This window comes from Sinocyclocheilus rhinocerous, unplaced genomic scaffold, assembly GCF_001515625.1.
Source record: "Sinocyclocheilus rhinocerous isolate Xijiao unplaced genomic scaffold, SAMN03320098_v1.1 scaffold576, whole genome shotgun sequence".
Taxonomy (NCBI): domain Eukaryota; kingdom Metazoa; phylum Chordata; class Actinopteri; order Cypriniformes; family Cyprinidae; genus Sinocyclocheilus; species Sinocyclocheilus rhinocerous.
Window position 1 is genome coordinate 2,390,656 of NW_015662167.1, and position 24,371 is coordinate 2,415,026.

At 37.1% G+C, this 24,371-nt stretch overlaps 3 protein-coding genes across 3 annotated transcripts in view; 2 read left to right on the top strand and 1 right to left on the bottom strand.

Annotated features, from left to right (window-relative positions):
* The window catches only part of LOC107727834 (dynein light chain roadblock-type 1-like), an 18,571-nt gene extending 16,245 nt beyond the window's left edge, over window positions 1-2,326 (top strand). Inside the window, exon 5 of the mRNA XM_016537848.1 lies at window positions 2,314-2,326. The gene's annotated coding sequence lies outside the window, so the exon portion shown is untranslated. The remainder of the gene's footprint in view (window positions 1-2,313) is intronic.
* Window positions 1-12,869, bottom strand: part of LOC107727832 (EF-hand and coiled-coil domain-containing protein 1-like) — a 19,642-nt gene extending 6,773 nt beyond the window's left edge. Inside the window, 3 exon segments of the mRNA XM_016537845.1 lie at window positions 154-302; window positions 10,583-10,998; window positions 12,061-12,869. Coding sequence (XP_016393331.1) covers window positions 154-302; window positions 10,583-10,998; window positions 12,061-12,753 — 1,258 coding nt within the window. The 5' untranslated portion in view covers window positions 12,754-12,869.
* Window positions 12,870-14,398: 1,529 nt separating this feature from the next.
* Window positions 14,399-21,989, top strand: cfap92 (cilia and flagella associated protein 92 (putative)). Its single transcript, XM_016537708.1, has 12 exons — window positions 14,399-14,645; window positions 14,820-15,022; window positions 15,899-16,118; window positions 16,578-16,669; window positions 17,515-17,641; window positions 18,962-19,137; window positions 19,231-20,039; window positions 20,147-20,341; window positions 20,625-20,895; window positions 20,971-21,114; window positions 21,232-21,336; window positions 21,810-21,989. Exons 1-12 carry the CDS (start codon window positions 14,399-14,401, stop codon window positions 21,987-21,989), a joined length of 2,769 nt encoding a protein of 922 aa, XP_016393194.1.
* The last annotated feature ends 2,382 nt before the right edge of the window (window positions 21,990-24,371 follow it).

Below are 24,371 nucleotides of genomic sequence, written 5' to 3' on the forward strand. Positions count from 1 at the left end.
ATGAATCTGCAATAATGCACTATTGCCCAATTACTGTAATTTCAAGGAAATGGTCTTCAGAAATGATTCAGAAAATGATGCAAGTATCAACTACACAAGTTGCATGCCAACAGAGTCTCAAAAAGGGTTGAGTAATGTCAATATTTGTCTTACTAGTGTCAGGCACAGTCTCTGCACGTCCCGTCGGAGAGCGTCGATCCTGCTCTGTGTCCAGGCAACAGCGTGGCGCAGTCTGACTGGTCCCATTATACCGTCTGTCTGGTTTGTTGATGAATGGAACCGATGTTTTAGACACTTCAGATCTGTGAAGAATAAAGTACAGTGAGATAACAGGTCAGTGTAGATCAGATGTAATGGGTAGTTCTGGTTTAGTGCAATATAGTAACATAACACTAGCAATGAACTGCTTAGGGCGTGCTTAAATTGCAACAATTAGCATTTATTAGTTAAAGGGGTCATATGATGCTATTTTAAAGATCATTATTTTGTGTATTTGGTGTCACAGAATATGTTGACATGCTTTAATGTTCAAAAAACACATTATTTTTCAAATACTGTACATACTGTACGGTCCTCTATGCCCTGCCTCTCTCAAACACGTAGTTTTCAACAAAGCCCCCTCCTTTGACAAGCACAGTCTGCTCTGATTCCTTCTTTCTTTGATTGCACATTTGGGCGGCATTATGCTAATATTGCCACATATTGACGTAGATATGTGGTGGCGTGTTAGAACGAGCCGTTTTAGGTAGGCGTGGCTGACTCTTAACTCTTATAAAGAATATCTCTTTGGATTTGAGACTTTAGTCTTTGCAACTTTACAGATCTTCTTTATGCACCAAGAGCTTGTTACACTCCAAAGAGAAAGGAAAACTTGAAATCGCATCATATGACCCCTTTAATTTAAGCATTGTATTAATGTTTCATCATGTTCAAACATATATAGAACTACACATCATTTCCACAACTTTATTTAACAAAGACACCAAGTAATATGATCATTGTAATTCTTATTCTCAACCACTGTAATACTTTCACCAGCTCTTGATCAGCAAAGGTGGTTGTGGGTAATTGAAGCCAGGCAAGGTGACATAAGATTCATCAAAGTGAAAAGAAAGTTTAAGGCTCATGAAAACTACTAGACCCTTGAAACACAGTATGCACTATGATGAATGTATAACATATGGCTGACGTCATTTACACCGACGCATATATGCAGCCAGGTATTAAAAGTACATTATTTTGAAAATCTTTACTTTTGTCAGACAGCTATAAGTGAATGTTTCAACGAAACGGTTTCTCTGAGCCTTGTGACAGAAGAAATGCAATAGGGGGCTTTCATGAATCAAAGAATAAATGTTTCCAGATGACAATGTCCTGCCTGCAGAAGAGAAAAAAAGTAAAAGGCTGCAGAAATCCATTTGCATGAATCCCAGAGAGTGAAAAAAGGGAAAAGAATTTGAAGCCGGGTGCACTCATGCATATATCCTGCTGCCATGAGGAACCCTTCAGTGCAGAGCGGCCATAAATATAGGCCGTATGAGCCCACAAAATCATCCCTCGGTACACTACGCTTTCGCTTCTGAGTGGTACGCACAGTTTAAGGTCAATATTTGGAATCCACATTGTCAGATGAGGGGGCGCAGTGTGTTTGAAAACGGGGGTGGGTCGGTTAAAGGTGGGTTTGAGGGCTCTCTGATGACCTACAGCTGCCGAAGGAGAGTACCAGGGAGACCCTAAACAGCCTGTCATGGTTGCTGTAGGAACCCACTGACATAAGTAAGATATTATGGTATAGGCACGGTATGCAGTGTAACTAACTAGAGTCTAATTGACAGGGATGTTGGAATAATGTGTACTGTACTAAAAGAAAAGGCACTTTCGAAGAACAGGTTACACATTTTTAAAGAACAAAACAAAACAAATTAAACTGGAACTAAAATGTCAGACAAAATGCAGTTTAAACACATTTACATGACTATTCAAAACTTGGGCTCAATAAGATTTTTAAGATATCTTCACTGCACAAGGATGCATTAAATTGATCAAATGTACCATTAAAGATTTTTACATTGCTAGAAAAAAAATCATATAAATGCTTTCTAACTTCTACTCATCAAATAAATGTTTATAACTTTCTAATTATCAAAGAATCCTAAGACTTTCCAATATTAAGAATGTTAGGCTGCACAACTGCTTTCAATATTTATAACAGGAAATGTTTCTTGAGCAGCAAATCAGCATATTAGAATGATTTCTGAAGGATCACGTGACACTGAAGACTAGAGTAATGATGCTGCAAATTTGCCATCACAGAAATAAATTACAATTTAAACTATATTAAAATATAATATTTGTTATTTTAAATTGAATTAATGTATTCTTGATCAAATAAATGCAGTTGAGCATAAGAGACTTTTCAAAAACATTCAAAAAATCCTACCAACCACAAACATTTTTGATGTTTGAGCGTATGAATACGTTATTTTAAAAAAAACATTAAATAATCTTGTACCATATTCATAATAAATGCCAAAAAGATAACTTTGTGCCTCTGAAAAAGCAGGACAATATACTGTATGCCACATTTGCTTAACGTCAATATCAGTCTTGTAGAAATGAATAGAATGGTCTATATGACTAATACTGCTGACAGGGTCTGCTCTGCTTTTTGTCTTCATGACTGAGAATAACAAATGAAGATGTGCTACTGAAAAGACTCTGACTGTAACCCACCGTCTCTAGAAATGGACAGATGAGCACACACTGAGAACAGTTAAAGGAACTCTCTAGACACCTGAATCCACTCCAAACACTTGGAAAGAGTCTCAATATTAGATCCAGCCATCTTACCCTTGGCCTCTTCAAACACTGACTGTGAAACAAGTCTGGCCAAAGAAAGTAGGATGGAATGGTTGCATAAGGGGTTATGAAAAAGTAATCAACATAAAAATACAAGGGTGGAGAAAAGTATTTTCTTCTTAACAGAACCAAGTGAGGTGGGTATCACTTAATAATGGCAGTTTTTTTGGGCATATATACCATAGTAGCACTAGCCAAATGTCATGATAAATTAATATGCTAACCATTTAGTACCATGGTCCTAAAATGTTATGCTAGGCTATATTATCTCCAAAGTCCTTTTTTGGTAAGTGATCATGAAAAAAAAACCAAGCTATAAATTAAATTAGACAAGTTTTTTGCAATCCAGATTCGAACTCACAGCACAGTTCAACATGTCACGAGTACCAAGTACAACATCACTATGTGCGCTAACCTCTAGGCCACAGCTCTAACAAAATGAGAGAAATTTAATACATAGTATGCTACATCTAATGCACACTTTAGATGCTGAAATACTGAAACATATTGGTTTTATTTCATAGCGTTCACAAAGAGCGAGAACAGAGCATATGTCTGGATAAGACAAACACAAAGCCCAAACATGACAGAACCTCCATCTGGCATACGTTAGCTCTCCCAACCGTTAATTCCATTCTGTTTGATTCCATCCCCACTGTCTTCCAAACATCCACCTTATATACAAAGCAAACTTCTTATTTAGTGACAACAGAAGATACAGGAATAAAACAGCACTTGTGAGAGGATGAACTAATATTCCATCACGTTTCTTTGTGATGCAGGATTACTAGAATTTAAATTCAAAACAGAAGATTTTATGATCAGTATTTCTTGGAAACCCAATGGCCTGAAAGTCACAGTTTTCTTTTACTGGAAAAGTGGAGGTGGATTGGACATTTCCTAACCAGTCTGCAATGGCTGTACTAGCGTCTGTCTTTCTGATAAGTGTCTGTAGAAAACTTTACAAGTCACATACTGAACCTCAAACCATTCTTTTTTTGAGACACATAGGCTAAAAAACTACTTGTATGTGTTTAAAGAGGAAAAAGACAACACTTACTCATCACTGGTTCTACCAAGCTTTCTTACTAAAATTTAGGGCAAGTTACAAAACCAAAACAGATGCAAGACAGAACTGTGGCAAAGTCTGTATCTCATTAGTCTGTGTATCACTTTTGGCTGCACGTCTCATCTCTTGCCTTGAACGAGGACTCTATTTTGGTGGTCAAGCTGCTAACAATAGGTTTCTATCTTGCGACTATATTTACACTGGACCGGAGTTATGTGCTAACGTGGGGCGAGCCCAGCTGTTTGTGGTTTAGACGTGCACTTCCTGTGTTTATTACAGCAGGATCTGAACTTCCAGACCCCCTCTTGCACCCAGTTTACTTTCAAAGTACTTCATTGGAATGAAGACTCAGAGTAAAGTTAGAAAGATGAGACAATCCTATATGTTAAACAACCACATAAATAACTAAATTTCTGCCCGGATGTTGCAAGGTTCTTGATAAATGCTGATAAAGCAATCGATTTATCTTGAGACTATGAAACAGATGTCCACAATTAAGACTAGGCACATGGTTGGTAACACGATACCCTGGTTAAGTAAGACTAGAGAGGCTGAGTCAAACTGGCAGACATGGACCATGTGTGTATGCCCAGATGCTGTTATTCTTCCACTATATGGTCTGAGACGCGGGAAATCACCTGATCTTGGTGGGGGATTCTGTCTGGAACCGTCTTGAGATTCCAAACAGAACCAGACGATAATTCATCAGAGTCCGGAATCTTTGTTATTACGAGGGCAGTCCCAGTAAACAGTTTTTGAAGGAGGTTCGTGAAGTGTTTACGCATCTTTACAAGTCATAAACATGAAACGAACACATTGGAGAAGAATCCAAATGGACTTAAACAGATTGAGCCTCGTGCACATTTCCATTTCAGACAAGTCAAAGTGTTCGCAAGGAAGTGGGAGAAGAAAGTTTTTGAGAACGTTTCTCCCACAGCTTGGGCAGTTTATTAGTGCTGAGGTCTGCAGAGAAGGAGTATCAGCTGGCCGAGGGTGGGAGGAGAAAGAGAAATGTTTGTAGCTGTGTTTGAAACTGGAAAAAAGTCAAGGTCTCAGGAGTTTTTCATTCTCAAAGTGCTTTCGAAAATACTGGACCAAAAAATCATGCTGTATAAAATCCTTCTAAAGACAACATTTTTATGAGGCCTCATTTTGTTGGCATTTCTTTACCTTATTCAGACATAATAGAGGGGAATTTTCAAAGGGTTGTTCATTCCATCTGTCCAGCCCTGTTATTATGTGTTGAGGTACAACAGGTTACCCAGACACATTGTACGTGAGTCGGGCCGCACCGCAGCTGAAATAATAGTTCTCTGAATAATAACTGATTATTTTAGAGCAGTTAGACGGCCTTACATTTAACATGTCCGTCTCTGTGATGTCAGCAGAGCTCAAAAAACTGCACAGACCTGATGATAAATGCAATGCTTTTCACCTGGTATGAATAGAGAGACATAAAGCACGTCTGAAAGCTGAGCGATAAATAGAGTAAGATGGTGGAAATTCATCCCCACTGAACAAACAGCAGAGTGTTTGCCTCTTCCTCCAGATGGCGGCTCTTGTCCCCCCTCCTCTCTTTGTGTTCCTCTCGTACCGTCTGTCTCTTTTGTCCTGAGGTCCGCCTCGCTGCGGTCCTCTTGGGGTCTAGACTGAGGGCTTCGGTCCATCTTGGATTCTGAGGGAGAGAAAAACGCCTCCAGGCAGGACACACACGGATGGTGTGTTTTTCATGGAAATGAACTGAACAGATCAGGTCTGTTCCCACCACCTCCCCCATGAGACCTGGCCTTCATCTAAACCTCTTCCTCTTTCTTTATTAGGGCCAAGAGGGCTTCAGGAAACCTTGCACAATATCTGTGAGATCTACACTTGGACTTTCTCTCATTCTAAATGACTGGAAATGGCTCATTAAAAAAAAGCTAATTTCTCCAGGGGCCACATATCACAATAATTATTTTCCGTTATACTACCATTCAAAATGTTGGGGTCAGTAAGATTTTTTTTTTTTAAATAAATCAATGATTATTTAGTAAGGATTCGTTTAACAAAAGTGACAATAATTACAAGTTTGTTTTTTTTTCCAAATAAATGCTTTTTAAAAACATTCTATTCGTCAAAGAATCCTGAAAAAAAAGGTATCCTGGTTTTCAGAAAAATAATAAGAAGCATCAAAAGAAGAGCATCTATTATAGAAAGCTTTAAAAACATTTTTACGTTTTTACTGCCACTTTTGATCAATATAATTTCTTTAAAAAGTACTTATCCCAGGGGTTTGAGCAGCACAACTGTTTTCAACATTGATAATAATAAGACATGTTTCTTGAGCATCAAAGAAACAGCATATTAGAGTGATTTCTGAAGGATCATGTGACACTGAAGACTGGAGTAATGATGTTGAAAATTTTGCTTAGCCATAACAGAAATTAATTACATTTTAAATATTAAAATGCAGAATAATATTTCACAATATTACTGTTTTACAGTATTTTTGATCAAATAAATACAGCTTTGGTGAGCTAATAATGGACTTCGGTAACACTTTAGTATAGGGACAATTCTCACTATTAAGTAGTTGCTTGTTAGCATGCCTATTAACATATTTGCTGTTTATTTGTGCTTATAAAGCACATATTCTACATCTCTAATACTACCCAATACCGAAACCACATTACTAACTATAAATAAGCTGCAAATGAGCAATTTATTGAGGCAAAAGTCATAGTTAATGCTTTGTTAATACCGAAACTATTAAAAATTTAACTAACCCCAAACTTTTAAATGGTAGTGCATATTAAAAGTAAAAGGACACACATGAAGAATCTGAAAGCATAAAAAGATCAAACATTCAGTGACAGGGCAAATTTGTCTAACTTCTCTTCCAGAACATCAATGAAGTCATAAAATCACATAATATTGTTCTGCGTGTAGAATCTGGAGGAAATTGTACCTCTGGTTCTTTGATCAGGTCCAGGTTTGTGTTATCACACATATTGAAGAAAGAAATTTAACATTGAAACAGTGTCTCTGGAAATGCAGCATTTCCAATATATGACTACTCTGAAGAAAGAGATAATTAGTTTAATAGACATCCCTTTTGTGTGGATAAAGAGTCAAATATGGTTGATTAATGTCATGACAGATGGGGAGGTTAAAGCAGCAGGTGGGGGAACTGAAGTAAGCTATTAAACTGTGTGAATATTACAAGAACTGCATTAAGGTCTGAACAAAAAGGATATAAAAATAGCCAGCGGACACACCTCTCTCCAGATAAAAGGCATTGCTCTCAGTGTGAATGGGTCAGTCCATGACCCGTGGAGCATGACCGGTATCCTCTTCGCCCACTGGCAGCTGCATCAAAAGCTATCCTCCACCGTTTTTGTTTTCAGAGAGCTGTGTGCCCATTGGATGCACTCTAGGGACTTTTCAGCACTTGCCCATGGGGTGTTCGGGCCTCAAAGAAAAACCCTGCTCTGATCTGCCACATACCAGCCAGAGAGCTCTGCACGTGGCTAAAGCACAAAGCACGTTTACATTTCCCTCCCAAAAAAGAGCAGCTGAAACACAAGCTTTCATTTTCAGCAGACAGGTAATCTACTGCAGTTATTGCTAAACTTTGTGAACTTTGTTACTAGGTGAAAACAAATGCACAGTGACATACCCTGAAATAGAGTTTAAAAATCCTGGTAAAACTGGGTAAAAAAAGAATAAATACCAATATTTATAATATAAATTACTCCTGTGATGGGAAAACTGAATTTTCAGCACCATTACTGCTACGTTTACATGCAACCAAATAATCCGTTTGTAATCGGATTGCCGGCTCAATCGGACTGAAAAGCCTTCATGTAAACACCGTAATCGATCCGACTGAGCTCGATCGGAATGAAATTTCGATTGGATTGAAGGGGGCGGTTTATTCCTTTTCTAATACGATTGCGAGTGCATGTAAACACTCGATCAGATTGAACCCCGAAACTGAAAGCACTGCGCATGTGCAATGACGCAGAAATAGCGTAATTACGTATGACACGCAGAACGAACGGTTCTTCCTTTTGAATAAAGTGTTGTATAAATGCGTGTCCTGTCATTATAAAACTCTCCTTTCACTCGGCAACTGTGAAGTGGAGCAGGACAACCTCCCACCAGTCCTTGTTTTGGATTCTCATCCACAGGCAACCCGTTTTGGGCGCGGGGAGGGGCATTTTTACTGTGTGATAAATATGAGCAGCACGGCATTTATTCATAAATGGATAAATATTAATTCTGCTGTTAAAAACAAATAAAGAAACCGTGTAGGAGAGTGGTTATTATGTGCAAACAGTGAGAAACTCTATATTTGTGCAGTGTGCGCATGTAAAAAAAAAACAATTCGGATTTGAAGCTTGTGACATATAAACGCGCACATCAACCCGATCACTTTATTTAGCGTTCATGTAAACACTACATTCAGATTCATCAATCGGAATGAATTCAGTCCGATTGAACCAAAAATTGTGCATGTAAACGTAGCCACAGTCACATGATCATTCAGAAATTATTCTAATATGCTGATGATTTGATGTTTAAGAAGCATTTCTTATTATTATAAAAGTTGTAAAAGTTATAAAAGTATTACAATAACACTTATGCTGCATATTTTTTGTGGAAACTGTGATACATTTTTCAAGATTCTTTGATGAATATAAAGTTCAAAAGAACAGCATTGATCTGATTAATTTAAATCAATTTAGTGTAGCCTTGCTAAATAAATAAAAAAGTGTTATTTTTTAATGACCCCTAACTTTTGTATATATATTTATATATGTATATGGACTGTTCATCAATAATTAATATATGTATCAGAAAAATCACCCAAACTAGAGGGGGAAACAATCTTATTACCTTTGATTTGGCTTTAGAATGTCATCTAGACACATTGCAGTCCACCAAAAGATACTATATCTGGCAAAAAATAGTTCAATAACTGCATGCAATGTTCTACTATATTCTTTTCAAGTCTGTTAATGGTTATGGCTGAAAATTTAAACAGCGGCACAGCCCAAGGAATTATTTACACCCACACTAATAAAGTCTACAAAGGACGCTGTGCTTCTGAATAACATTCTCATCGTCAGCATCACAAATATTTGGTATGGTAGTTTAATGTAAAAACAAACAGGAACTTGCTTTTAGACATTCCTAAGCAGCATGCCGAGATCTCTAAACTTGTTGAGGGTGGTAGGAGTTGTTGCTAGGCTATAGACAGGGAGTGTTCATCCATTATTCTCCAGAACGGGGAAACTGTTTGAAGATAGATGGGAACTTCCAATCTGTTTAGGTCAGGCCTTGCTGGGCTGAATGGAACTCTCCCCAAATGTGTCAGCTCCATTGTGATCTGGAATGAATTATTTGGCTTAAGAGCATCAATGGAGGGGCCATAGAAAGGCTTTTTGGTAAAGTTCACCACAGACTTTACATAGATTAGTGCAGCTTGGAGGTATAAAAGTGAATGTTTATTAAAAAATGTCAACATGTCTCTGTCAGTAACACCTGCATCTTACTACTGAATAGATGTGATGACCACCTCAACATTCATTAATATATGTCTTTCCAAATCCAGACTTTTTATTTAAACTATCTGAAAAAGAAGGACACTGTAGTCTTGAAATGACTGCAATAATGTCTCTCAATAATAAACTAAATATATCTCTGTAAATGAGAAAACACTTTTAACTCCAGACTTGCAGTAAATCCACTTTTATCAGGATTGCTGTTTAAAAATTAGCACGCAAGAAATATGTAAACATTGATGACGTTAGGCCTAACTCCTTTAAATTAAATGGTTGCGCACTAGGAAAGTTCAATGACAGCCCAAGTATAAAACCCAAACTACGAAATGAGTGGCTTCCAGCAGTAGCTGTGCATAATTTCAGCTAACCAAAATGGGAGCCCATTTGCCACACACGTTGACAACTACACAAACCCAAACAAAACAAGGTCTGCACTCGAGAAGCATAGAAACCACATCAAGCCAACCTAAATAGCATGTATGTTGGCACACTTTTGCACAATCAGAGCCAGAAAGTTCTGGCGGGAGCCATTTTAACTGAGAGGAATCTCAGTTCACTGTGAGTCCGATCATTTGAAGATACAGTACACTATGTAATGAGACTGTTTACTGCATTCAGTCTGGGTTAGATAATGCATTAGCCTCTCTCAGAGATGTGCTGTAATGTGATGTGCTCTTTGTGTAAATCATTTTTTACACTCAGCATCATAAAACGGAGAGTACTATTTAATGAATCTAAGATGAGCTCTTTCCGTAATACCTTTCAAACTGTTGTAAACATCCTCACTTGTTAGGACAGTTGCCAAATTGTCATGTTTTGATAGCATCTTTTACATTTACATCAGTGAAAACCCCAGAAACAGATGCCAAACTGTAGTAAGTGAGGATAACTTCTTCTTTATGTTTCCTGATTGCTAAAGTAAGCTATCCCAATGTAAAAACAGCCTCACCTCACCATTACAAATGTCTGTTGGAATACATGATCCCTAGTTAGGCCTACTGAATGAACGCTGTCAAAACTGCATTAACCAGCAGTTCAGTAAATAAAGTGTTACACGTTTCACTTGTTTGTCGCTTCTGGAACTTTATGTAAGTGTTATACTAACCTGTAGAACAGAAGCTCCATCTCGAGCTGCTCAATGTGCCTCTGCAGAACAGGCACATGACTGGCTTTGGTTTCCAGCTCCTTCACTTTCTTGAGGCCTCTGAGCACAGCTTGTCTGGCTTCCTCCACTCTCTTTCTCATCTCAACCTGCTCCTTCTTTAGAGTCCTGTTACATTCCTCCAGCAACAGCACGGTCTCACGTGATACTCGCAGCTCCTGCTCCAGCTTCTGGTTGAAGAGCATGGCCTCCTCGATCTGCCCATCCCGGGAACTCCGGATGTACTCCACTTCTCTCAGGAAACTCTGGATGTCCTTCAGGTTTCCAGAAATGTTGGGTTTCTGAGCTGCTCGCCTTTGGTGGGCGATGAAACAGCCACCCTCTGGTTTATGTTTCGAGTGGCTTTTCCACAGGCCCACCTATGATACACAGAAACATGTCAGTAGAATGTTACAGCCCTTATGAAAATTAGCCATGGTTTTATTATGGTAAAAGTGTAGTCTTTAAGATGTGGGTGACAAAAGACTGGGTTCAGATGTTCAGAGCTGGGTGGATTACTTACAAATTGCAATCCGTTACTGAATCCAAATTACATGACAAAAATTGTAGTTAGTAATGTAATCCATTACATTACACATTTTAGGTAATATAATCAGACTACTTTTAGATTACTTTTGACCTAACTCATTTATCACATTGATTTAAATAGGATAATCTTGTATTATATTGGCATAAAAATACAAAGAGTAAGAAAATACATTCCATTTGTTGTTATTAACAACATGAAGTGCAATAAACATTAAATTACGTAAAGGTTTCCCAAACTGGGGTTTGTGAAGGAACTGCAAGGGGTTTATGAGTTTAATAAAAAGCTAATAATGAATTAAATCATAAAAATGTTAAAATAAAATAAATCATTTTAAAATGAATAAAAATTTTGGAAAAAAAACTTACTAAGAGAATGAAATATTGTTATATTTGTTTACCTGCATGTCATGTGACTATCACCGTTGATGTGTTGCCACCTAACTAATGCTTGATCTCTATGTGAATGTCTACAAAACTGGAAGACTTTCTGAGTGTATATAAGCAGTAGGCTATTTTAGAAAGGAAAAATTAAAAGATGGAAAAATAAGAATTAGGGAGAATCAATTATGTAAAATTATTAATAATTTATTGCTATTGTGTAAATAATATGTAATCATGTAATCCATAAAAAAGTAGCCTAAATGTGGTCTAATTACGAGTATTTTAAAATGTAATTTAATCTAATTACAAGTAGCCTACTTAATTTTTGGAATCTGATTACGTAATCCAGATTACATGTAATGAGTTACCCAGCTCTGCAGATTCTGACCTACAACTACCTATAATTCGATCTAATAATCAAGTACACTTAATTTAGAGAATATTGTTGCTCGATTTCTGTAAGTTATTATTAGAATAAATCTATTGTATAAAGTTGATCACAATGACTGTACCTGTAAGGCCAGCGAGCGAGCATCACTGCTTTGAAGAGCCGCGCGCATGTCCTCCACTAACTCCCTGAGACTCGCGTTTTCCTCCTCAAGTTTGGCTATCCTGTCCTCAGCCTCCTCGAGGGCCACAATTTCCTCGTAGCACTCCCTGGTGCAGGAGCCCAGCTGCCTACAACCTGACGCGTGTCTGTCCACAGTGGGAGAAGAAGGCTCTCCGCTTTCTCGTTTAGCGCTGGTACCCAAAGACAGCAGCTTCTTGCGGCGCCTCAAGGGGCTCCTGAGTCTGATCTGCGTCTCTATATGCTCGCTCTCCTTGCCAACCAACAACCTCCCATTCTCATACTGGCATCCAGCTTTGGTACTGAAATAACAGCAGAGTTTTGCGTGAAACTGCCTGAAGCTGAACTCTTTGGGTAGATTATCCAATATCCCCGCGCACTCCTCCAGAACACTCTCTTTACTGAGTCCTAAAATCTCGCAAAGAATGTTAAAATCCTCGGCTGGGATTTTTCCATCTCCCTGACAGTCTAGGTGATGAAATATCTCTTGGAGGTATTGATCCAGCCCGGTTGCGAGGACTATAATTTCGTTTTCCACTCCACGGTCTAGTCCGTAATGATACGCCAGAGTGCTCACTATCCATTGTGTCCTGCGCGCGGGTCGGCTGTATGGATCGCATGCGTCCGACTTTTCCATACTTTTTCCCTCACAAGAATTCCATTTATAGCGCCTAAATGAATTAATGGATTCAACAGATCATCTAAGCATACAAACAGCATACCAAGTTCAAGTCATCTGAACACCAGACCGCCCCACTCTTGTAGTAGAAACTCTCGCGCTGTGCGCATGAGGGCGTTGCTGTGAAGGGAGCACTGCCCACAAAATCTTAACTGCAGAGGGGGAAAAAAACTTTTGAAAAGAAGCTAATAATTCGATAGTCGTTGTGGCGGTATACAGGATATTTCATACATATACAGATCATTAACTGATATCATGCATAACATACTAAAAAACACACTAAAATCTACTTTGCAACTTAAAACATACTTCCCCGGTTTCACAGACAAGGTTTAGACCTAGTCCCTGACTAAAGCAGTTTCAACTGAAAGAAACTTGCACGGACTGGTCTTAAAATATATCAGTGCCTTTTTTTTTTATCTCAAGATGCACAGAAATGTTTTTTTCTAAGGCACATTTATAAAAATAAATTCCCAATTGAACGATTTCCTTCATCACTTTTTTTGTGATAGTCCTATATCTCCTTATCCAGCATTTCTAGCTGTGAAACCAGGCCAATATAGGCTACAATAATAATAATAATAATAATAATAATAATAATAATGCAGGTAAAAAGATGATAAATCAAGGTTAATCAGAATTTAAACTTTCGTGAAAAATGGCAAATCTGTAAGATATGCAAAATGTAACCAGTGCATAGACAAAAAAAAAACAATTAAGCTACATATAAATGCAATAAACTTGAACTAAAGAAAACAAATATACTAAGGTACATAAGCGATTCAGAGTGTTTTTTTACTGTACAATGCTGTAGGCTACATATGAGTTATGTGGTACATTAAGTCATTATATTTATTTCCAAAAAATCACAGTAGGCTATTTTGAAAATTACTGTTAAATCAAATGTTAATACATCTCATTATTTTTTTTATCCGTATATTCCAAGGTAACATATGATGTAATTAACCAATAGTGAGAATATTTGCATTTTGACTGTATTATGTTTTTTTATTTTAACCTTCGAAGATGCCTTTTTAGTACAAAGTTTTACTTTCCCTAAAGTTTTTTTGGCAGCATGGGAATTGTTTTATACGTTGCAGAAATAATATTTTCCTTTCAACCGTGTAGTAAGTAAAAAGCTTTGAAGCGCCGGTGGAGTCGAATGTCGATCGTTCACTGTGTAACGTAACTACTGTTGACTGTAGGTACAGTTCCATGTGCCGCTTGTCATTTCCTATTTACCAGCGCGCGCGCTTCATTATGTTCGCGCGACTCTGGTTGTCAAGGCGACGCAAAGCATTCCATATAACAAAAGCCAACGTTACAAAGTTCTCCAATGCTCATGCGATCAATTAAAACATAAAAGTAGCGCTGAGGAGAAAGGCTGGAAAACTGCTTTCAGTTATGGTAAGTTTTCTGATGAACGTTATAAAATAATAATGCTTATTCAACATAATGTTTAAATAAATAAATGTAAAAAATCATTGTTTTTGGATGTTGTTCTTTTTGTATTGTGCTATCTGAAACTATCACATACACAGTATCATCATAGTACTTTTTTGTGATAGTCCTATATCTCCTTATCCAGCATTTCTAGTTGACAATGGAATGCGCTGACTTGGCATCACCTGACATAGAGAGAATTGATGAAGACGAGAAGATTCTCAAAGAACTGTCTTCAAACTCCACACAACTCACAGACCGTGAATCTGATGCTGACAAAAGTAAAAATCCATATATGGAGATGCCAGAATCCAGTCCTGAGGATGAACAAACCATAACAACATTTACAACAGACTCCAGCTACATTGTCACCTGTAGAGTCAGCATTGCATTAGCTATCTTGAAAGGTATGGCGGTGGTATTGTTTCAATGCACAGCGTTTCATATCTATATATGCAATCTGGTGTTGCATTTTAAATATTTTTTCTTGACACCAGCAAAAGAAATAAACTCGCATTGTTTTGCCAAAACTGTCTTATACACATTTTTAGCATTATTCTTTATTTTCTTAAATCAAGCAGAGCATGAGGAGCATCTCACCAATTCTGAGAAAAGAAAAAAAGAGACAAAGAAAGACGCATCCAGTGAGGTAGTGGAGGCCCCCAGAGCCGAGGGCTATTATTGCATTGAGTACAACATGCTGCCTGATGACCCTGAACCAACCAGAGTGGATCTAGTGATGTTCGGCTTGGCGGCTAAACTCTACATGGCGAATGAGACTAAGGTAAACTATTGGAATTAATTAGGGGTTAATTCTAAGCAAGAGCTTGTAAATGATCAATAATTTATATGTAGAATAATACTACTACTTTGACCTGATAAACAAACAGTTCTTGGTGTTGTTAGTATATGTTAATAAATTATGCACAAGGATTTGCTCCACTGACCCAAAGAAAGCTGGTTTAGAGTTTCAGTTAATGGCTTCTTTGGACTTCTATTGTGCACCTTGCTGTTTAGGGGCGAACACCTTTTGTCTACCACTTGCATGTGTATTTTTTTTTTTCTCAGTGACAGTAAATTAATTGTATATACACTAGGCTCACCAAGGCTGCATTTTAAAAATCTAAATATTTGATCAAAAATACAGTAAAATTTGTAATGTTATATTAAATATTATTACTGTTTAAACTACATGCTTTTAATTTTAATTTATTTAAAAATGTAATTTATTCCTCTGATGGCAAAGCATCATTACTCCATTCTTCAGAATCACATGATCCTTCAGAAATTATTCTAATATGCTGATTTGCTGCTCAAGAAACATTTCTTATTATCATCAATGTTGAAAATAGTTGTGCTGCTTAATATTTTTGTGGAAACGGATTTTTTCCCCAGGATTCTTTGATGAATAGAAAGTTCAAAAGAACAACATTTATTTGAATACAAATTGCTTGCAACAATACAAATGTCTTTACTGTCACTTTATGGGTTACTGTCAATTTAATGTGTTCTTGCTGAATAAAAACTTTTTTTTTTAAATAAACAAATAAAATCATACTTACCCCAAACTTTTAACAATAGTGTAATTATATTGTTGTCTTTGTGAAACAAAATAAATCTCCATATAATAATGAAATCATGTGCTATGTGTTCTGACAAGGTGCTGAAGCCTTGGCGAGAAGGAAACAAGGTGTGGGTGAGTTGGTCTCAGACTTTAAAACTTAATGTCACCAAAGAGCTCCTGATTAAATTGGCCTCCCATAAGATCACTGTGAGAGTATGGGACAACAAAGACAAGGTGTCTTTCAAAGCCAGGAATGACAGACCCAAAGCCTTCAGACTGCCACAGGAGAGGACTGGAGAGGATCCAGAGCAAATGGGTATGATCTACCCGTTTTATTGATTGTGCTTCCTATTAGGATTTCCTTCATTGTAATGTTGGTATCTTACAGCAAGATCAAGATTTTAGACACCACAGAGTTTAATGTCTAAAGTGAAATGTGTCTAGGATAGATGAAAAACTAAATAATTTTTAACTTACCCAATTACTTAAGGAGAGGACTACTGATTTAAAGACAGTAATTTATATCACAGTAGGCAGGAAAATGAGTGTGAATCTCAGTTCACTACGACAGGTAATTGTGAGATGGTGAGATCTGGCACTTACATCCTCACTTCTTTTACAGTGCTGTGAGAATGGAGAATATTATACGCAAGTAGCACAAAGTACAATGCAAACATGCAGCATTTAGTCATCATTTTAGTTATCGTTTATTTGAATAAAAAATTCCTCAGTGATTTAAAATCACCAATCAAGTTCTCACTAAATGTCTTCAAAGGTGGCATCAGGCAGATGATTTGTGAGATGAGAGCTGTCTATGAGAAGGAGAACATAAAAATAAGAACATCTATGAAAAACCACAAAGATCTAGTATCATCAGACTATAGGAAGCATTTGGAGCTTCGCTGTGCCACAGGTACAACATGATGCTGATGTTTATACTGTATGCTAATAAAAGATTTATGATGGTGATTATTATGTTTTACAACATGAATAGGTTTGATTGTGTATGTGGTCATACTAATAATACCAAAGTATCCTTATAATGAAAACAAAACAAAACATAATGTTTAAAAACCAACAGCTGAATCCAAGTCCTTTACAGCTGAAACACTTTAACCATTTGATAGTACAGTTCAATTAAAAAATGTTGGTGTTGATACATTTTTGAAATAAGTCATTTATGCTCACCAAGGCTGCATTTATTTGATCAAAAACAGTTAAACAGTAATAGTGTGAAATATAATTACAATTTAAATGAACTTTTATATTTTAATTTAATTTAAATTTATTAATGTGATGGAAAATCTGAATTTTCAGCCACCATTTGTCATTTCTTATTATCAATATTGAAAACAGTTCTGCTGCTTTCAGGATTCTTTGATAAATCAAAGAACAGAATTTATTTGAAATATTAATATTTTGTAACTTTTCAAATGCCTTTAATGTCACTTTAGATCAATTTTATGCATCCTTGCTGAAAAAAGCATTAATTTCTTTTTAAAAAATCTTACGACCCTAAACTTTTCAATGGTAGTGTAAATCTGCTATTTAAGGGTTGATGAATTAATACTGACTTGATACATCTATATACACTTGATGAAATAGTCTCATCTCAATTTTATCATTATGACTCTTGAAGTAGCAAGTCAGTGGGCACCTTATTTGTTTATTTCAATTTAGCTCCTAGTAAGACTGGTTTAACAATAGAAAAGAGCCAAACATCACCCACTAAGAAGACACTGTTCCAGAAACCCACCCAGGATACTGCAGAACTCACAGAGCTCAAACAGGAAAAGGAGGCCGCCTCACTGGAACTCAGTTTCGCTCCTCTCCTTGCAGGTAATTTCTTCCTAGCAACCTTATGGTAGCTTTTGGAGCTTAAAAAGTATTTTCTGATATTTATGCTCCTAAAACACGTATTAGCAGCCGACAGCTGTTGTATTCACTCACTCTTATGGCTCTTATACATAGGTTTCCTGTAAGTAAATGTTGTGTTTATATAATACATCATGAACATGACTTTAGCGAGGCAGCTTGCCATTTAGGGGCTGTTTCCCTTATTCCTGAGCGCTGTGGGGTGGATTTGAGTAAGGGGCTTCCCTGCAGGGTCCCTGCTACTTAGCTTCTAATTGGCTGTGGAATGGCACCAACCAAAGCCAACCGACTGCTTCTTTAGCTTTTGATGTTTCTCATCCAGACCCCCAGCGGGAGCTCCCGATGAAAGCCTTCGCTTGGGAAATATTTTAGCCTCGTTCCCATAAAGCGGAGCCAGACAAATCACATGTAGCTTCTTTCATTGCAGAGTTGGATGGAGGATGGAGGCTATTACCCAATCTTGTTATTATTTTGCCAAATTATGATCCATTAAGGACAGAAATCTCATATGCTCTTTATTATTATGATGGCTATGTGGAATGATATGGGAGTGATGGACACTCCCATAGTTAGATTATGGCATATATACTACCGTTCGAAGGGTTTTGCTTACTTTCATTCAGATGAGATGCATTAAATTGATCAAAATACAGTAAATACATTTATAATGTTACAAAAGATTTCTTTTTCAAATAAATATTGCTCTTTTTCTCATAATGTGACACTGAAGACTGGTGGAAAATTCAGCTTTGCCATCACAGGAATAAATTACATTTCAAACACGGAAATAAAAAAGAAATCTTTTAAATTGCAATGAATGAATGAATGAATGAATACCTTTATTATCATTGTCCAACTGTACAACGAAATTCTAGTCTTATTCTGATAAGTGCATGCACACATGCACATACAAAACATAAAAAAATTGATTATAAAATTTTTAAACCGATTGTACAGATTACAAATGTAAACAGTGTGAAATATTACATATGTGCAGAAAAGGGCAAGTGCAAATATAAACGAGTGTGTACCATTTATGACAGAAATATATAAAAAATAAGATAAAGAGAGAATTAAAAGGATATATCTATCATATACATATTGATAAAAAAGTTCCCAATATTACGGTTTTGCTGTATCTTTGATCAAATAAATGCAGCCTTGGTGAGCATATGAGACTTCGGTAAGAAACATCTTACCAGTCCCAAACTTTTGAAAGGTAGTGTATGATATATATTTTTCAAACATCAGCTACGTGGCTGGCATGTTCTGTCTTTATGTTAGGGAGTATGATGCTCTCTGACTGCCTGGGATTCTGTTCCGGAGGAGTACAAGAGGGATTCTGGAACATCACTCTAGATCAGCCACTTCTATCAGAGCAGCTAAAAGCTGAACTCAATCCACTAGTCATCACAGTTTTATCAGCTTCTTCTCTGCCATCATCTCCCGTTCCTTTCCATGTACTTAAGGTATGCTATTTCAGATTTCAAATGATTAATTTGATTATTCAACAAGAACATAATAAACACATTATCACATTCATCTTTCAATAGGCAAAATGTCATTCTGTCTACTGTCAGTACAAGTTCCGCAACATGCCTGTTTACAGAACCAAAGGCCATGATCACAACGCTAATATCTACTTCAAGGATGTGAATGTGATTTTTACTGGTCTGCTGAGCCCTGGAAAGCTGTGTGAGTTTCTTAATGGTTCACCCATGAAGATCGAAGTCCATGATCGGGATAGAAAAAAGGAAAAACCCTCCAGTACACCAGCTATATTTGGGACTGACCCCAAAGATGCCAAAGATGATTTATGGGTCACGCGTAATGCATTAAAAGCAGATACTGAACTTCATGATCCATATGGCATAGCAAAACTAGATCTCTCAGATCTTCTTCGAGGATGCAGATATTTAAAGCTTAAATTGCCCATAAGGAGTTCTTCTGAGGTTCCCTCAGATATTGCAATGCCAGTGGGTCATTATCTTGAAACTGACGCCCAACTGAAAGTCCAGGTGGAGATAGCACATACCCTTCACCATGAAGACGGCAACAGTGATAGAGATTGCCCTTTTGGTCGCGTCATTTATGTCTTCAAGTATAACAATACACCTGTCTTAGCCAAACTGACATCAGAAATTCTGCAGATCAATGCAGATGCCTTCCAATTAAAGCATTATCCAGAGGACACAATTCAAAGGCTCCTGTCTGGTCATAACATAAGAACCAAAGACAGAGAGAACAAAAGGCTGAATGTTCTCACTGGATTTCATATGATGGATAAGGCTCTACACATTTTTGTTCTGGAAGGATTCAAGGATCAAGCAGTCAAAAGACTGTGGACTACAGTGCCTATAAAGTAAGAAAGTCATCATTTAAAACGCTCCCACATGTGCACAACATTTACCAATATGCAGCAAAGCAAACATTCCTGAAGATCATACAGACTGATCTGATCCTTTCCAGGTTGGATGGTGATGAGGAGGAACAGGTGACTGCGCTGTATAACTCAGACTTGAGTTTCTCAGAGCGACTGTATGACATGCTTGACGTGGGTCTGAGTCCCGTTTGCCTTGTAAAGCCACTTGAGACCATTTTAATGGAGCCTCTGGTGTTTATCAGAAATACAGTTCCTCATGCCTGTCTTGAAGCCTTGAAACGGTAAAATTGCAATTACACTCAAAGAGCAGCTCCTTTTTGCCTTATAATTTCTAGCATGGTCCTTTTTTTCTTGGTTTTCTCAAGACAGTACATTGATTGGATTAGGATAGTATTAATGTTTGACTACAATTTCAAAATGTTAACAAGTACCAGGTGTAATTGGATGGATTATACTTCACAAAAAACTATTCTGCGTGGTATTTGCTAAACCTAGAGGAACTAACGTTGTGAAACACTGAGATATTGTTCAAGGAAGTTTAAATGTTTCCTATTAACCTTTTAGTATAAGCCACATCTGCAAAGCCAAGAAGCTTCAAGAAGTAGTGCACCACGACCTGTTCCCATCAGCCGACATGATTCTAAGCTTAAGCAAGGAGTTTGGATCAGATCTCGGGAGAGGAGAGCTATGGTTGGCAACAGAGACCCAGCAATCTCAGGATATACCTGATCGTCATAACATCAGAAAGAGAACTCACACACCTCTAGACAACTTCAACAGAGAATACTTCCAATGGAAATGGAATGAGGGTAATAATGTGAAGGACTTTATCCAGGTAATGAATGACTCATATGTTTAACAAAGTGGGGAAATTGAGTTAATTAAATGAATGCATTTTTTTAAATTTCAGGCAAATATTGAAGACATCTACAGGGCGAGTAGCGATTTACAAAAGTCAAAGCCTAATGTGTTTATTATTGATGGTCAGACCATCAATTACCACAGTGTTCAAACAACGAATTACCCTGCTCTACTCTACAGAGAATTTCCGAAGGTTGGCATAATTTTATTTATTTTCTAAGCTTGAAAACTATGAAAAAAGATGACTGTGATGTGCTTAGGCAGGCTCCTGGGTCAAACTTAAAGTAAAATATGACTATTGTCTTTGTAGGACTCCACTTCCATTCGCTTCTCTTACCCAGGTTTTAAGAGCAGTATTGAATCTAACCAGCACCCGAAGCGGCCAGACGTTGCTCGGATAGAGGAGCTGAGAAAGGTGCTGTTGAGGTCATGCTATACCGCCGTTACCCCCATCTGTGTCATGTTTCTCTCTCAGTGCAATGTCAACTTTATGGACATTCCTAAGAGCTTAAGCAAGAAGATAGAGTTTTACCGATGTTTACCTACCTTGCCCACTTCTTTACAGATCCCCAGAGCTTAAGACAGTATTTAGTTGCAGGTACGGTGACAGGGCTAATGCTGATTGACTCATGGGACACAACGTTATCTAGAAGCATGTGCTTGCCTGAAATTGATTTATCAGCCTTTCAGACTCTGTAACTTACCGTTCCCTGCTGAACATGAGCATAGCACCCAAAAATGTGAACCTTACAGATGACAGATTGATGTTATCATTAGCAGTTTGTCCTATTTGAGCAACTGAACATGTATATTTATGTTTTTCCAAAAGCATTAATTTATTGTAACCAGCTCTTTTAAACATGGGTTTAATGATTTTTTTTTTCACAGCCTTGGAGAGAAAACATTCTACATGGGAAAAAATTGAAGCCAACACTCTCTAGCTTCAGGCTGCCATGGATCCACAGACATCAGGATTTTGAACTTTACTCCAAGCCCCCATTAGAGTTTGGACCAGAACTCCCCCTGAGCATCCATTTGGCTGGTAACATTTTCTTAAAGGGGTCATGAACTGCCTTTGTTTTTTTTATTTTTTACTGTTCTCTGAGGTCCACTTATAATGTTATCAAGATTTTTACATCAAACAACATCGCTTCCACTAAGGGAAAAGTCAGTTAGCCCTCTATAGGATTAATTGTGAATTTACAGCGTAAAAAATTATTGACTCTATACTTTACATATATTTAGGAGTAAAATCATTTTCCAAAATTTGTTTTCTTCATCTGACCTTTGATCTTTTTTTTAGAGAACCGTCATTTATAACTGACGTAAAATTGGCTATTTTCTGCCCTGTTTTGACCCCCTCTTCGAAACACTCCGTTTGAATAGGCGTGGCAGATTGTAGACTCAGAAGTAAATGCACACTGCTATGATTGGCTAACAGTGTATGTTTGACACCCTACATCCTTCACAGATGAACAATGCTGTGACTTAGGTTAAATATGCATAAATACTCAGTACAGATCAAACGATCTGTAATAACAGGTAAAGCTATAGCGATCACGTAATGGAAACAGTTAGTCACACTTGTGTAGTGTAATATTACATCCAATACAGTCGGCACAGCATCGTCTTGTAGTTTCAATCTTTCTGAAAATCCTGCATTGAATTGTGCCTTGTTTGTAAACGAATCTGCGATAAAATGAAGTGAACAAAGGACCAAGTTCTTAAAAATAACACTTCATTAAAAATAAAGTTCATCAAATAAACTTTATCGTTTGGTTTCTGCTTAGACCTGTGTTTGCCACTCTTGTCATTTTCCAAAATTTGTTTTCTTCATCTGACCTTTGACCTTTTTTTAAGGGATCCTGACGTTGTCCCATAGGGTAAATTATTTTTGGCAAATTGTCTGAAACTTCACACACAATCAAATGCCTTTTCACTATCTGAAAAGAAGTGTGAAAAGGTCTTACTGTTTCAAAAAACATTAAAAATCTTTATGAACATTCAATTTTTTTCTTGTGCTGCTATATTTGATTTGGAACTCGCGGGTGAAAACGTCTAAAACTTGACACAAATTCGGGTTGCAATTTCACTGCCTGAAAACCATGTCTTAGTGTTTCAAAAGCATGCGATAAAATGAAGTGAACAAAGGACCAAGTTCTTAAAAATAACACTTCATTAAAAATAAAGTTCATCAAATAAACTTTATCGTTTGGTTTCTGCTTAGACCTGTGTTTGCCACTCTTGTCATTTACCTACTACATACACAAATTGGTGGGCGGGGCTAAACAAGCAGTGATGTGGAAGCAGTTGTTCAAAAGTGATCAAAAGATCAACGGAATTTTGATTTCTCAGTTCATGACCCCTTTAAGATGAACAAATCATACATTATTATTATATGGTTACATATATACACAAAATGGGGATTTAAATGGTAATATTTGTATAATTTTACTTGTATATTATCTTAAAGGGGTCATATGATGCTTTTTTAAAGATCATTATTTGGTGTATTTGGTGTAACAGAACGTAAGTAGATGTTGACTTGTGCAGTCATCATTTGGAGCATTGCTGTTTGTCAGTATAGTAATGTCAATAGACATTGGCATCTTTCCTGACCTCTGGTTGTTGTATGGATCACATCTTTCAAACTGGCATACAATAATGTACCCAAATGCCTGATTTCCACAATAACCTATTCTTCATCACTGCCCTCACCCTCATTGGTTCTATCCTCCTTGGTCCTGAACAACTTGTTTTATTACTACAACCTGATTTTCTGATGCACTCATATCACTATCATCAATACTTTCTGAAATAAGTACAGATTTGTCTCTCCATCTTCCAAAAATCTTACAAAAATGAACCTAAAACACATGCATAAAGGCTATTATACTGCCCGCCAATGCTGGTCAATAGTGCCAGCTACACAAAATATGCATCACATAATAGGACTTTGTCAGTTATGCATGACGCTCAGATTTGTTGGTCTCGGGAGTTGTTGTTTTTATAAAAACTTTAGAAAACACATTTGGATGTACAATTATATTTTTTTATAACTTGAATTTATATGTATTTTCTAGTCTAAAATGAGCTCACTATGGAGCCTTGAGAGCATGTGACCTAACATGTGCTAATGTCTCCTTTACTACTTGGTTACCAAAAATGTGAAGCGCATGGCTAATAAATTTTAATTTTACTGGTTGAAGGGGATGCCATTTGACATCACTAAAATAAAATTTTGTTGGTTGAACATTAATATTGTATTTTAAATGCAAATTTCTTAGCGTCATTTATAAATGACGATATCCCATAGAGGGGTGTTTTTGCATTTCACTCTGCTGCTTTTCTATTGTTTTTCTGTGTAACCAAATGGTAGGCGGATATTTTGTACTTGCACATGAGATCACATTCAAATAAAAAACAATCAATCTAGCAACATAAAGAACA

Bases quoted from the DNA above. Each gene is read 5' to 3' on its own strand.
- cfap92 (XM_016537708.1), top strand. From the start codon at position 14,399: ATGGAATGCGCTGACTTGGCATCACCTGACATAGAGAGAATTGATGAA. The intron at 15,023-15,898 runs GTAAACTATTGG...TGTTCTGACAAG, and splicing joins ACATGGCGAATGAGACTAAG to GTGCTGAAGCCTTGGCGAGA. The intron at 17,642-18,961 runs GTAATTTCTTCC...TCTTTATGTTAG, and splicing joins TTTCGCTCCTCTCCTTGCAG to GGAGTATGATGCTCTCTGAC.